We start from the raw sequence: 14911 nt of genomic DNA, 5'->3' as shown, positions 1-14911 counted from the left end.
CACGTCTCGTCCCCTTCTCTCACGTCTAATGATTGTGGCGGATCGTTCTTGGTATGTCAAAATAATTTATTTCTTGTTCTTGGGATTTTGTATTTATATCTTCCTCAAAAGCCCCCAAAAATCTCTAAAAATAGAGCCTTGATATGTTTTAAAAGAAGAAAATCTAGTTCCAGAAGGATAAGATTCGAAAATTGAGTTCCAGAAAGATATGATTGTACCATATTTTTACTTGGATGTACTTATAGTTTACTTTCATATGTACCTTGTTTAATTATTTTATTATTTACTTATCAATTGACAATAGTGTATTTTGTTTGTGTAAATACTCAAATTGGAGAAATATGTGCTATATTCACCTCGTTATGTACATTATTTTAATATTATTGTACCTTATTTACTTGGATATGTACTTGATTTCAGCGTGCTGGGCAACCTACACGCATATCCACGTCCGCATGGGTTGGGAAAAAAAATCCTTAAAACTCACATTTGACCCACGTACATACCACGTTAGCGTGGGTTGAGCAAAAGCTTCGCGGAACTCATATTTGTTACGCTTGTACTTTATAGTCCCAAATATATACCTTATTGTAACATGTGTTGTACCCGATATACTTAAATCTGTACGTGATTTCAAGTAATTGATTATTTATTTCTCCATTTGTCAATTATAATTAGTATAGATAGTGTGAGTGACTACTCCCTATTATAATATTTTTTTTACTTGGATGTACCTAGTTTATTTACATATGTACCTTGTTTAAATATTTTATTATTTACTTATCAATTGACATTAGTGTACTTTGATTGTGTAAATACTCAAATTGGAGAAATATGTGATATATTCACCTCGTTATGTACCTTATTTTAATATTATTGTACCTTATTTACTTGGATCTGTACTTGATTTCAGTATGCTGGGAAACCTACGCGCATACCCACGTCCGCGTGGGTTGGGAAGAAAATTTCTTAAAAACACAGAGAATGATCATCTCAAAATGTGCATATTTTTTCCACCAACAATGCAGAATACACCATAATTCAACACCACAAGCTAGATGGTTGTCAATAATCCATGCGCATAGGATAATATGGTAGCAACAATACGGACTCGATAAGCACTCATACTCACATACCTTTGATATGCCCATATTCCAGCCGTGTCACAGGACAAACACTCGACTCACATGTATGCATAATATAAGTGTACTCCAAACCATCCCTCGAAAGATATTTTGTGAACAAGATTTTTTCTTCATCATCAGTTGCTTCTTCATGACAACAGTATTTGGATCTACCTTTGTATTCATGTAGATCTTCATTCGCATGATTCAACCATTATCATTTTCAAACTTTTTTCCTCTGTCCACCATCAACAATTTTATCTTCCACAACAATTCCTTTTTTTTTTTTTTCAAAAACAAAACAAAACATTGCAGCCATTTAAATTGGGATAACAATTTTTTATTCAATCAAAGTGACACTCGTTTTAAAATTCAACCTATAATGATACAAATAGTTCATATACAAACTCAAATACGTAAACAAATACATTTGCAATTATATCAACTTATAACAACATAAATAACCTAGAAATTGAGGATATTAACCGAGTGAAAATTAACCATTAAACCATAATTTCTAAACATCATCCTACTAATTCAATTGTTTGAAAGAAAAATTTCAAAATATAACAAATGTAAACGAATACATTAACATAAACAAAACCCCAAATTTTGGGGAATGATTAGCATACAAGATAACAAATTAAATCATGAACATCACACAACATCAACCAATCATAATACAAAATAATCATCAAATGTGGTTCGATCACATTCAAAATACTATTATGTTGTAAACCTCATGGATATTTTTTTATCCGAAGGACCTAATTTTATCGTGTTCTTCTGCTTCCTAACGCTCAGGATTTTCTTTGCATTCACATCTTCAGTCGACTGCTTCTTAACTCTCGACATTTTTTTATAATCAAATTTTCTTGCACATTTTGGATTCTTGGAAGAAAAATATTTATGGGAAGAGGATGAGAGTGGAAGAGGCAGTAGTGCCGTTAGAAATGAGGAAGATAGTCAATTTATTATTTAATATATGTTAAAGGTTATTTTAGGGTTTAAAATAAAAAATAAGGATATATTGGTAATTTTCAAACGAAAAGGGAGTTAGAAAATATAAATGAGATTGGTCAGGGGCTGCAGAATTAAATGGGCTAACATAGGGACTGATCTCAAACCCAAATTTGGATTTGGGGATTTAATCCCAATTTATCGTTGTTTTAACTGTATGGATAGAATTTTCATTTTTTTATTTTTCGTTTCGATAGAAGTATGACAGTGTCGCATGATAACATGGATATCTGCGACATTATTGAGGAACATTGAAGAATTGAAAATAATTTGTAATCATGACAATAAAATCCTTCCAACAAAAGAAAAAGAGAGACATAAAAACTTAGTTTTCGAACTTTCGAAAACAAATTTGTGTCATTTTGCCTTTACCGTTACCTTATCTATGTTTATTATTATAATATTATTACTTACTTGAGTCGTTTGTCCAACCAGTGTTCAATGCACTCTTTCGTCACTATTTATTATTTTGGGAAAATTAATATTTTGGTCGAGTAAATTGATAATTTTGAATTTTAACCATTAGCGTTGACCGATTCGATGTTTATAATTGATTTTAGAAACTATTCTAAAATAGTTAATAAAAAATTTGGGGTTTAGATTTAATTGATATTAGATAAAATAGTATAAATATTTAGGAAAAATATTTTTTTGGTCCATTAACTTGTTTATATTTTGGTTTTGGTCCATTAACTTTTTAAATTTGGTTTTGATACACTAACTTTTAATTTTCAGTGATTTTTGTCCAACTGCATACGTGTCAGCTAGACATTGACACACGTCACCCGAAAAATGCTGGCGTGTGCCAATGTCTAGCTGACACGTGTACAGTTAGACTAAAATCAATGAAAATTTAAAGTTAGTGTACCAAAACAAATTTTGAAAAAATAATGAACCAAAACCAAAATATTGATAAGTTAATGAACCAATTATTTTTTTGTTCTCCCCTATATCGTGTCTATGTTTACTACAAAATCTTAATTTTAAAACTAATATATGATTTCACATGGTTCGAGTTATTTAATTTTAGGAACTGGAACCGAGTTTCCGTTTTTTCAGAGAGGTTCAACTTTCAGATATAGATGCCGGGTTTATCATAAAAGAATACGAGTTGAGAAAAAATGTATCATTAGGAAAAAAAAAAGATAAATATATTGGGATTATTTTTTTAAGAATAAAAGCTAATCCAAAAAATATACAGAAATTTCGCTTTTAGTAAATAAACATGGAAATATTTCATATTCCCAACTTTTAATTTTTAAATATTATCATTGGAAAAATGTAACATAGGAGGATATTACGCGGAATACATATAAGATTATATACCAAATCATGCATAATGTTTGGGTAGATATATAATTTTGAAACAAAATAAAGAGTCAACAAAATTTTATTGAATATTTAACCTAAAATTCACTAAAAGTAAATAAATAAACAAATACAAGGGTAATTATTAAGAAAAGACAAAATCCATCCTGCAATTATTATCTTAAATTCCCGAGAAACTCTTATCTAATTTTATCCAAAAAAAAAAATTGCCCGTGGGCCCCACAATAAATAATAGACCTTTTCAGAATAGGCATAATTATTTTGATAAAAAATTCATTATTATATTATATACTATATTAATTATACGAAATAGGATTGTGCATTATTTCTAATCTAAATCTAAAAAGATAAAAAAAAAAATAAAAATACAGAATACCAAAATTTTAAGATATAAGAAAAAATTTAATAAAAAATCTACTTTAATTAATATTATATATCACGTTTAAATTGATTAATATTTTTTAAAAAATAATTAAAGTATTTCTAATCGGATAAAGATTAATAACAAACCATCCAAGCTCTCTATATATAGCAGACCCCTCAGGCCTTTCTTCTTCATCCATTCATCGAAATCCCAATTCTCCATTAATCTTGATTTTTGCAATCGCAATGGCTCCAGTAAGCAGCAATCTGATCGTAAGTTTCGGCGAGATGTTGATCGATTTCGTCCCCACGGTGTCCGGAGTGTCCCTGGCGGAGGCGCCCGGGTTCCTGAAGGCCCCCGGCGGCGCCCCGGCGAACGTGGCCATAGCCGTGACGAGGCTGGGCGGGAAGGCCGCCTTCATGGGGAAGCTCGGGGACGACGAGTTCGGGCACATGCTGGCGGGGATACTGAAGGAGAACGGCGTCTCCGGCGACGGCGTGAACTTCGACAAGGGCGCGAGGACGGCGCTGGCGTTCGTGACGCTGCGCTCCGACGGCGAGCGAGAGTTCATGTTCTACAGGAATCCCAGCGCCGACATGCTTCTCACTCCCGACGAGCTCAATTTGGATCTCATCAGATCTGTAAGTACTGATCGCCTTTTTTTTTTTTTTTTTTTTTGTTTCTTCTTGTTCTTTGCTTCCATCTTTGTGGTGGTGGCGCGTGCGATATACGCGCGTGATCAATTATTTTTATTACGTATTTTTGGGCTTTCGAGTTTTTTTTATTTTTATTTTTTTAGAATTAATTCTTGGTCAAAATTTTGATTTTACTTGCAAAATGTGAAAAATATGCGATAAGTCAAAAAGAAAAGCGAGTTTATAGAATCTTGATTATTAGATTATATATGATTCTTTCGATGATGATAATATGCATATATAATTGTGCATGATTCTTCTATGCTTCGATATTATCATGAATTTTGATTTTACTTGCAAAATGTGAAAAATACGTACGTACATAATTTAACATCCAGATTGAATTTTAAAAGAATAATGTATGATATTAATGTGAATAGAAAAGATACAGTTTAGAGATAGATCGGGTGAGATTTTTTTGATAAAGAATCAATTCATATAGGGATCAGTCGACTTTTTGTGATTTTTTTGTTTGTTTAGATTAGAAAATAATGGTAGAATTTTGAAACTTTTCGGATCGAGTCCAGTCAAGAGACATTCTTCTTCTAACAGGGAGACGATGATGATAATATAGTTGAATTAGAGAATATATTAGATATCTCAATCATAATTATATATATATATATATATAGTTCTTTTATAGTGCCCAACACGATATGTCCACTTCATGTCCACCATGTACAATAGATAAGTTGACCGATACAATAGATGAGTTGACTTGTACATAGTGGGCATGAAATGAGCATATAGTGTTGGACATCATAAAAAAAAAAACTATATATATATATATATATTTTGTTAAAAAAAATATAGTTGTTTTTTTTAATTAAAAAAGAAAAAAAAAGGTAAGCTGGTAATTAGATCCGATGACATCCCGGATGTAAGAATTGACTCCAACTGATCGATTGAATGATTCCCAAGTCAATTAATTCTGAGACCTGAAACAACAATAAAAGATATTTATGAGCAAAGGGTCCCCACATTATTTATCTGGAATCTTTTCTATTTTTCTTGAGAATCTAACAAGTGTATCGATAGAATATTGTCTCTTTTCAATAATTTATATTTATATTCATAAAATATGTATAATTGGATATTTTGATGGAACTGTTCATAATTTTTTATAATTTTAATATTAAAATAACTCTATCATGGTAAAAATATCTATATCTTATCCAAATTTAATTACAAAATTTGTTCTGATGATATTATCTATAAGCTTGAATAACCTTTATCACACCCAAAATAAATAAAAAAATGCTAAACTTATCATATTCAAATAATTATAGATTCTAAAGATTTTTATTTTAAATATATAATCTGGATTTTTTACACAAAACTTATCTGACATAATATTTAAATATATATGCATGCATTTCATGTCAAACGGTGTGCATGCAAGGATATAATTGGCATATTCAGTGGCATCATTGTATAATATTCTGCCCAAATTTTTGGTATTTTGGACTCGAATATTTTTGTTATCTACTTACTTTGTATGAGGTTAGGTAGAAAGAATATTATATATATATATATATATCTTCTTTGAATTTTAATTTACTTTTTTCTGGCTAAAACAAAATATGCATGATTCCTTTTGAATTTGATGCAGGCTAAAGTGTTCCATTATGGATCGATAAGCTTGATTGTGGAGCCATGCAGATCTGCACATTTGAAGGCAATGAAGGTTGCCAAGGAGGCAGGGGCACTGCTTTCCTACGATCCGAACCTCCGGCTGCCCCTCTGGCCGTCGGCCGAGGAGGCTCGTAAACAGATTTTGAGCATCTGGGAGACGGCTGATGTGATCAAGGTACGTGAATTCATATTAATTTTCAATGTCCAACGACCCAAGTTAATCTTGTCTCCACCAGGTAAGCGATGTCGAGCTCGAGTTCCTCACCGGGAGCAACAAGATCGACGACGAATCCGCCATGACCCTGTGGCACAATAATTTGAAGCTTCTTTTGGTCACACTTGGAGAAAAGGGATGTAGGTACTACACTAAGGTAATTTGGTTTTTTTTTTTTATTTATTTGTGTTGCTTAACATATTGTGAATGTTTTTGGTTATCTATCTAATAAATAGATTCTGTAAATAAATCATGAGTCCTCAAGCTACTCCATTAATATATTTATCATTAATATTTTTAATAAATTCATCATTAAAATATTATCATTAATATTTGTCTAATAAATCAACCTGGCCTATTTATTTTATTGAAAATACCCATACAATAATTTCTAGGTGAATATAAATTTAAATATATATTGTTTTATAATTTCTTTTCTTGGAATTTATTTATGTATTTGAATTTGCAGGGGTTCCGAGGAGCAGTGGATACCTATCAAGTGAAGGCAGTCGACACAACTGGGGCTGGAGATTCATTTGTGGGAGCTCTTCTTTGTAAAATTGTTGAAGACGAATCTATTATCCAGGTACCCTTCATATTTAATTAACTAATTTAATTTCTCTATAATATATTATTTACCCTTTTTTTTAAGGAAAATCGTTCCAAAACCCATTTAAATTATTTTCATATTTAATTAATTGAAACATTGTTCCACATTTTTTAAAATTAAATATGCTATTAAATTAATATTTTAAACATATAATTTAAATATAAAATATATATTACTATTGTAAAACAATAGAGGCATATAGTTTCAAAAAAAAAGAGAGGCATATAAAAATTAAACGGTTTTGGTATTTTTAAATGATTTTATATTTTTACGCTTTAAAATACAAGAGAAAAGATAACTTCCATTTATGTTTAAAAACCACCAAAAACTCCATATATTTTGAAGAAGAAAAAACTTATTTACAAAAAAATCATAAAAATTTAACTTTTGATAATCAAAATCATTTTCTTTAATAATATATCATATTGTGGTGTATGCCTAATGACTGGTATTAATATATATGCATGGGACTATTTGTTGAACAGAATGAGCCGAAATTGAAAGAAGTGTTGAAATATGCATGTGCATGTGGAGCAATTACCACTACTCAAAAGGGTGCAATCCCCGCTCTTCCCACACACTCTCAAGTCCTCACTCTCATCAATGGAACCAAGTAAATCTTTTAGATGAAGATCGGTTCGAGTTCAAGTTTGAGTTTGGGAGCTCCGATTACCGTCGCAGCTTTAATTTTTATATTTGGGGTTTTTTTCCCTAAATTTAAGATTCGATTAGTTTTTCTGCTTCATTTTAATAATTACTTGTTGCTGATAAAACAATGGGTTAATAAATAATTAAATATATATAATTAGGAGCATGATATTTTTTTCTACTTTTTTTTTTCTCATTTCTTGTTTTTAATGCATTTCTTGCCAATTTGGAATTTGCAAATCCAATAATTTAAGTAGGGGATGACGTTATATTATTTAATCAGATAAAAGTTCACACTAACATTTTAACAATTTTTTTTTCTAAAACTTTTTTTTATCATCGTTAAGTTAAAAATATATACTCCCAAATCCCAATGAATAATCTCTTTTATTTTTAAACATTTTGTATTTTGGTGTGAGTATTGTTCAATAAATTGTTCATCACTGAATTGAATTATAATCAAATTGTTTTAGGTCGGTTATCGATTTCAATAATTGACGATTATACCATTCAAACAATTTCTTCGAATTCAGTTCAAAGATTGTAAGAAATATAAAATGGATAAAGGGTCGCCCATGAGGGCTGACCTGAACCGATCCAAGATAAATTCAAATATTAAATTTAATTTAAATGTTTTAAAAGAATTGGTTGTTTTTTTTTTAACTCAAATTCCACAATACATATTTTGTATACATCCACTACACGAAAAACTCCTAAAAACAACATTTTTTACTTGTTGTCATAAGGGGTTTAAATTTGTTATAGAAGACCCTGTTGTTAAAAATCACGCTCAAAGACAACAGATAAAAAATGTTGTCTTTGAGAGAAAAGACAACAGTTTTACAACAGTGTAAAACTGTTGTCTTTTCTTTCAAAGATAACATTTTTTAACTGTTGTCTTCGATGTAAAACTGTTGTCTTTTCTCAAAGACAACATTTTTTAACTGTTGTCTTTGAGCGTGACTTTTAACAACAGGGTCTTCTACAACAATTATAAACTCATACGACAACAGGTAAAAAATGTTGTCTTTTTTCAAATAAAAAACAAAAAAAATTAAAATTTAATATACAAATTTTCAATATTATAAATTGTTTAAAATAAAAAATTCAAAATAAAATTTAATATACAATTTTTCAATATTCAAAAATAATATCTACAACATTTTGAATACGTATTCGGACACGTATAAAGAGTTAATTTAATAACTCAAACGTATTTTAATGTTGCTGGAATTGATCTACCCAACATTCATTTTCTCCGGCGGCTTTCTTCCAACTTTTCTTGAACTTGTTTCATTCAATCATGCAAAGACTCTTTTTCAACCTTAAAATATCAACTTCCACGTAGTTAATGAATTTCATAACTTTTCTAACATGGGAGTGGAGGATAGCAGTGAGACAGCCTGCAATAAAAAGTTAAGACTTAAGAGTAAAAACTAGCTTACCAAGTTTTTTAACCACCATGAAGTTCCACTTGTGCTCGTGAGTATTCTTAACGCATATTCTAAGACTTGTCTTATGAATATTCATCAAAATTCTGAAATCAGACAATAATCTTATTTACAGGTCACCTGTTAAACAAAAACAGAACACTAGACAAAAAAAGAAACAAAAATGAATATGTTATAAACTTGAAGTAATCACTTGGCAAACTTGCATCAATTGGTGAAAAGCAACGCATCCAACTTCCCTACCTTGCACCAATGGTTTATCATGTTCAAAATGGTGAGAAAAATATGGTAATCAAGGGATGTATACATGTAAGGATATATATATATATATATATATATATATATATATATATATATATTAATATTACCTTTTCCCCCATGGCATCTTCAATGAGAACCTAAGAACCGTGTTTCCGGACATTCTTCCAATAACTTCCACTGTATGTACTTCTTTATCAAAGAAAGCAATATCTTGCTGCAAAAATAGTTTTTAAATTAAGAGTTCTAATTCGTGCAGCTTGACTCTCTCCGGTGATCATCCAATTAACCTGCCACGTCAACAAATTCAAAGCTGATGCTTATCAATTAATCAGAAAAAGAGATTTATTATGAATTTTTTGCAGGTAAGAAGAAATTACGGAGGAATGCAGTAGCACCGCACCCCAAAGCCACATACACAAGCTTCAGTGTTACCTGTACAATTATTGGATCAGAATCACATAATTAGTCCAAAAAAAGCACACGTAGCTTCTATCATGTCAACATGAAGCAAATTAATAAAAGTTAAAAACAAAAAAAATGAATGCATACATTGCTAACAACAAAAATTAATGCATACCTTGTTTATGCTCGATTACAACCAGTATGCAATACATGATTTAAATAGTAAACAAAGAAATTGTAAGAAAGAAATGAATTGAATTTAGGTAGTTCCAAATATTTGATTATTCACAAATAATTGTTTTCCCTTGTTCCTATCACTACTGTCCAAACAAAACTATAACATAGAAGCATTGAACAATAAATCATATTGCAAAATCACTAAATCAAATCTTTAAAATTTTTCCTCAAACTCGCCTTTAGAAGATATATACCTGATCAAAGAGTCAATCACAATAGTTTAAAAAAATAATTACATTTTGACTAAACAAAATTAAAAAAATAATTAATGTATTCTACCTTGCCTTTCATATATATTTTAAGATCCCCATTTTGGAGTTGTTGTGGAGCAATTAGCTCCCATCTCCATCCTAGGATATGATCAATAGCGGAAGAAAGAAAGTCTGGATCAATAACATGAAAGCCAATACAACAAGCATATCCTCATGAAATAAAATTCTTAATTGATCAAAAGAAGGGAAAAAGAGAAAAATAAGTCTTAAAAATTTGTCGGGGCTTCAACTTCACCAACTTTCTCTTCCTCTGAATGTTCTTTTCTCTTCTTTTTTTATCTTTGCATTGATCTTAGGCCAAGTACAGCAGAACATAAATAGATGACAACAGATAGGTGTAAGTTTCTTTCACAAAATGCATGAATTACAGAATTAGGTATTTATCTCACTAGTAGGTGTTACTCACAAATCAAGGGATTGCATCTGATCGTTTCCGTGGCTCAAGGTATTTTGGTAGATTTAATGAAACCAATATCTACTCAACGATCATCTTTTTTGCAGAGGTTTTCTGTACAAACATATTTTATTGTAGGCCTAAAAATAAAAGCTCATAGCTTAGGGCCTTCATAAACAGCATTAGAATTATCCACCAGAAGCATCGAGCAATTGAGAGAGAGAATTAGCGCCTGAATCACGCAACAATTACCTTTGTTGATTGAAACAGGGGATGGTGGCGAAACTTTTAATTCGTCATCGTCAATAAAATTGTCCTCATAATTATCATCAGCACTATCATAACTAGATCGATCCCTCCATATGAGAGTTTTCTATATCCATGCCATATGATTCTCTCTGGGTGAAAGTAAAGGAAAACTGAAATTTTCAACATGTATCGATGTTGTGTTACATATTAATCAAAACGTCAAATGACACAAATCACAATAGCATTTGACTAATTAAATTATTTCCAATGGATGCCGATAGTGATATAACTAAATAAAATGGGTGAAAATGATACGTATCGCTGTGAGTATTTGACTGCAGATTTCGTTAGACATAATAACTAGTAAGATATACACTTTGAGGTCTGCTTCCTCAAATTTCAAATCCAAGTGGCATGACTATGTACTGTTGGGCAGCAAAGTGCAGAGCAAACCAGACTTCTGTTACCCAGATTACACTGTACTAAACTCTTATTTGTTGCATCACTTATTTCCAGAGTAGCCTATAAAATTTTGAAAGAAATAAATCGATCTACCTTCAAATGCAAACAACTTTATAAACAGTAATCCTATCCATCTAAGGAGGCCATTACCATTAATTTATATGAGCTTTGATTTCACTGTGGGAGTGAAACAAAATCTTGAAAAAACTCTCCAAGAATTCCTAAAAATTACCTTGCTTTTGAAGCCATTCCACTAGCTCTACCATAAGAATCCATCAACAACCAGCAGTAAATCATTTCTTATAAATTCAGTAAATCACTTTTTCATATGACCTGATCAGTAAAACTTTAAATATTTGCAAGTCCATGTTTTACTGAATAAGGATAATCTTAACTAGAATTCATGAAATATCTGCCAAACTTAAATTAAGAGTACTCACTTTAACTTAATAGAATATACATTTTCTCAATAAAATTGTAATTGGTGATTTAACTATCTCACCAAAACAATCAGCATCAACTATATATACAAGAAGCCTAACTTAATAGATAACTAACATTAACTTATAAAGCATAAATAGATAAACACATGCACTACCTTTGAGGTACAGATGACTTCTTGAAGATGGATATTCAACCAAGTATCACAATTCACCAAATTCCCATTACGAGTGTCTTCGTTTTTCAGCTCCACCAATTGCCATCATATCAGCTATTTCCCTGAGAAGTGTATTAAACCGTAAAAAACTAACTAAAAAGAAGATAAAATATCAGCCTGTTTCAAGATATCATCCTTGATGTGCCTGTGACGACCCACTGTATCAAGACGGGTCTTTTCAGCGTGCTTTTGTCCTCACTCACACGCACCCTGAGAAACTTTCTAGGGGGTCACTCATCCTATAATTTCCCCAAGTCAAGCGCGCTTAACTTTAGAGTTTTTATGTGATGAGCTTCCGAAAAGAAGGTGCATGCCTCCGTCCCTGTGGGGTGTTATGGATTAATTTATACCTTAGTGAAAAATTCACTTGACACCAACTATTTCGAGATTAGCGAAGATAGCTCTTGTTGTAACACTCTACGAACGATCAATTTGAAAATGCATTTTTTCGATTTCCGAATCAGGTCCACGACTGGATTCCACGTTCTTCTTCAAACTCACACTAAAGAAATAGGAAAAAATTTATCGTTGAAATATAAAAACCACAAGAAAACACCACTCAAATTTCTCTATCAATTAGAGAGAAGTGGTCGAATTCTTTTCAAAATTGGAGAGTCGCTTTCTCGAAAATTGCACACATATACATATATCACATATATTTCTTATATGAACAAAGTTTGTGTATTAAGGTAATAAAATATCAACAATTGTATATTATTACTATATATACATATATCACACACACATAATATATATATATATATATATTTATTCCAAACATAATTGCATACATATATTACTATATATATTATACATAAACACGTTACATATATATATATATATATATATATATATATATATTTACGTGCATGTATATTAATATACACTAACCACCTGAGCACATGCGTTGCATGTGTGTAAAATTTATATTTTTAGTTAAAAATATATACAATTTAAAATTTTTAACATATTTACAAATATGTGAGTTTGTGGATTTGTGACATTGAACATGTGTTTGGATGTTAAAAAATAGTTATGTTGGTTTTTAATAAGTGTAAAATATAATATTAATATTTAAATATCAAAAATGTTAATTAATATAAAGTGTATTTATGTACACACATATTTATGACCAAAAGTAGTTATTCTAAGGGGTGGAACTATTATAATATAGTAAGATAGTAAGATACATATTTCTTATAAATTCAACACCTTGAATTTATCATTTCAACGGGAAGGAAAAAACCAGAGCTTGTGTGACTCTCAATGGTACAGAGATAGAACTAGTCGTGGGTTCACAACTCTTTATGATTCAGGACATTGTCCTTTATGCGAGCTTACCTTTTTTGCCTCATTCTATGCATCAACTCTTTGATCATAAGAATGTCAGAATTCATTTCTGATTGGACCCATCGAATCATGGTAATAGCTTCTAGTAGCATCGCCCCATGATTCCCTAGGTATCACTAATAGTGCCTGCAAGAATCAATCAATTATGGTTATCATATAGTGCGGTCCCTTCATCTCATATATCCCGATCGAATCTGCAACAATTGGTTCATCGAGGATTGCATGTGAAGTTCGATAACAATGTGATGCATATTTGAGAATACATAATGGCATCGCATGTACAACTAGGGAACCACTTTATCCCAATGCACATCTCATACTCAAGCCAGAGATTCCATGCAATATTATCTCATAAGATCACATAGGATATCTATATCTGTAGGTGAGCGGTGAATTCCCGACTACAATGCCCTAGCTCCTACTTGTGTCGTAACTGTACCTAATCTCGCCACCTGATGTGTAACGCTCCAAAGATTAATTATCGAATTAATTAGCAATTAAAATAATTATTGAGTTGGTGAAATAATTATTGCTGCCAAATGAGTCATAGAGTGTATTTACAAAATACATGTGTCAATAAGTCAATGAGTTTGACTATTACTTGATATCTCGTAATAATGACATTTTGGAATAATTATTGAGATATTGAAATTAAAAATAATTATTTATGCCAGATAATTTAATTTAGAAGAATGTTTGACCAAGTTGACTGGTCAAAGTGTTGGATGTTTGGTCAGAGCCTAAGATTTACTCAATTTATTTAATGGAGAATTTACTGGTCAAGTTTACTGGTCAAAGTCAACTATTTCAGATAAATTGTAAAAATATGCTAAAATATATATTGAAGTAAAATAACACAAGAGTATTCAATTGGATCGGACCAAAGTCAACAATCATACCAAGAATCGTGAGTTTTGATGTCCGTTTGGTCCAGTTCAAAGAAAAACTCGACGGTCACTGTTCATCATCTTCCTCGCGCGAAATGGATGAATTTTAGGTCAATTATTATTGTTTTTGAGTTTCTAAGAAGTTCTAGGATGTGTGTAGATCATTTCCCAAGCTTATTACAACTTTTTCAGTAGAAAAATCGCACAGATCGGAGCTCGGGTCTCTCGCCAGTGCCACCTCTATTTTTTGCCGATTTCGACCGCCTCGGTGGTCCGTTCCGGTCGTGGCCTAGTGCGTTGGAATTTTCTTGTAGAGATCTACAACCTTGCCAAATTTCATGAATTTTGGAGCAGTTGGACATCGCCGTCGCGCCGTAGCCGTCGCAGCCGTCTCCCCCATTTTTCCGACGACCACCGACATGCTAACCATGTTTTATTGGTTCGACATGATATATCCAAATATTCAAGTTTTGAGTCGAGATTCAAAACCGTGAAGCGGTGAGAACGCAATAAAATTTGGAAATTTTTTGGTCAAAGTTTCACCTGAGTGACTAGGGTTGACTTTTGATCGTTATGTGATTTTTCGTATATCGGAAGCTAGTTGAGGATATTTAGAGGCAGAAATCACGCGTTTAGGGAATTGAGCTTT

The 14911-nt window shown here is 31.4% G+C and overlaps 1 protein-coding gene across 1 annotated transcript; it reads left to right on the top strand.

The window, feature by feature from the left end:
• Positions 1 to 4020: 4020 nt before the first annotated feature.
• LOC140885829 (fructokinase-2-like) lies at positions 4021 to 7796 on the top strand. The gene is made up of 5 exons (XM_073292554.1): positions 4021 to 4478; positions 6145 to 6342; positions 6404 to 6538; positions 6851 to 6967; positions 7477 to 7796. The coding sequence occupies exons 1-5, from the start codon at positions 4083 to 4085 to the stop codon at positions 7606 to 7608; spliced, it is 978 nt and encodes a 325-aa protein (XP_073148655.1). The 5' UTR covers positions 4021 to 4082; the 3' UTR covers positions 7609 to 7796.
• The last annotated feature ends 7115 nt before the right edge of the window (positions 7797 to 14911 follow it).

The sequence above is a fragment of the Henckelia pumila genome, chromosome 1, assembly GCF_033568475.1.
Source record: "Henckelia pumila isolate YLH828 chromosome 1, ASM3356847v2, whole genome shotgun sequence".
In the NCBI taxonomy this organism is placed as follows: Eukaryota; Viridiplantae; Streptophyta; class Magnoliopsida; order Lamiales; family Gesneriaceae; genus Henckelia; species Henckelia pumila.
Note: the sequence above shows the minus strand (reverse complement) of the source record. Positions and strands in the feature narration are given on the sequence as shown.

What these genes read in the sequence shown, in the direction of transcription:
- LOC140885829 (XM_073292554.1), top strand. Translation starts at nt 4,083, where the DNA reads ATGGCTCCAGTAAGCAGCAATCTGATCGTAAGTTTCGGCGAGATGTTG. An exon ending in GATGTAGGTACTACACTAAG is followed by an intron (nt 6,539 to 6,850) that starts GTAATTTGGTTT and finishes TTGAATTTGCAG; the next exon opens with GGGTTCCGAGGAGCAGTGGA. An exon ending in AAGACGAATCTATTATCCAG is followed by an intron (nt 6,968 to 7,476) that starts GTACCCTTCATA and finishes TTTGTTGAACAG; the next exon opens with AATGAGCCGAAATTGAAAGA.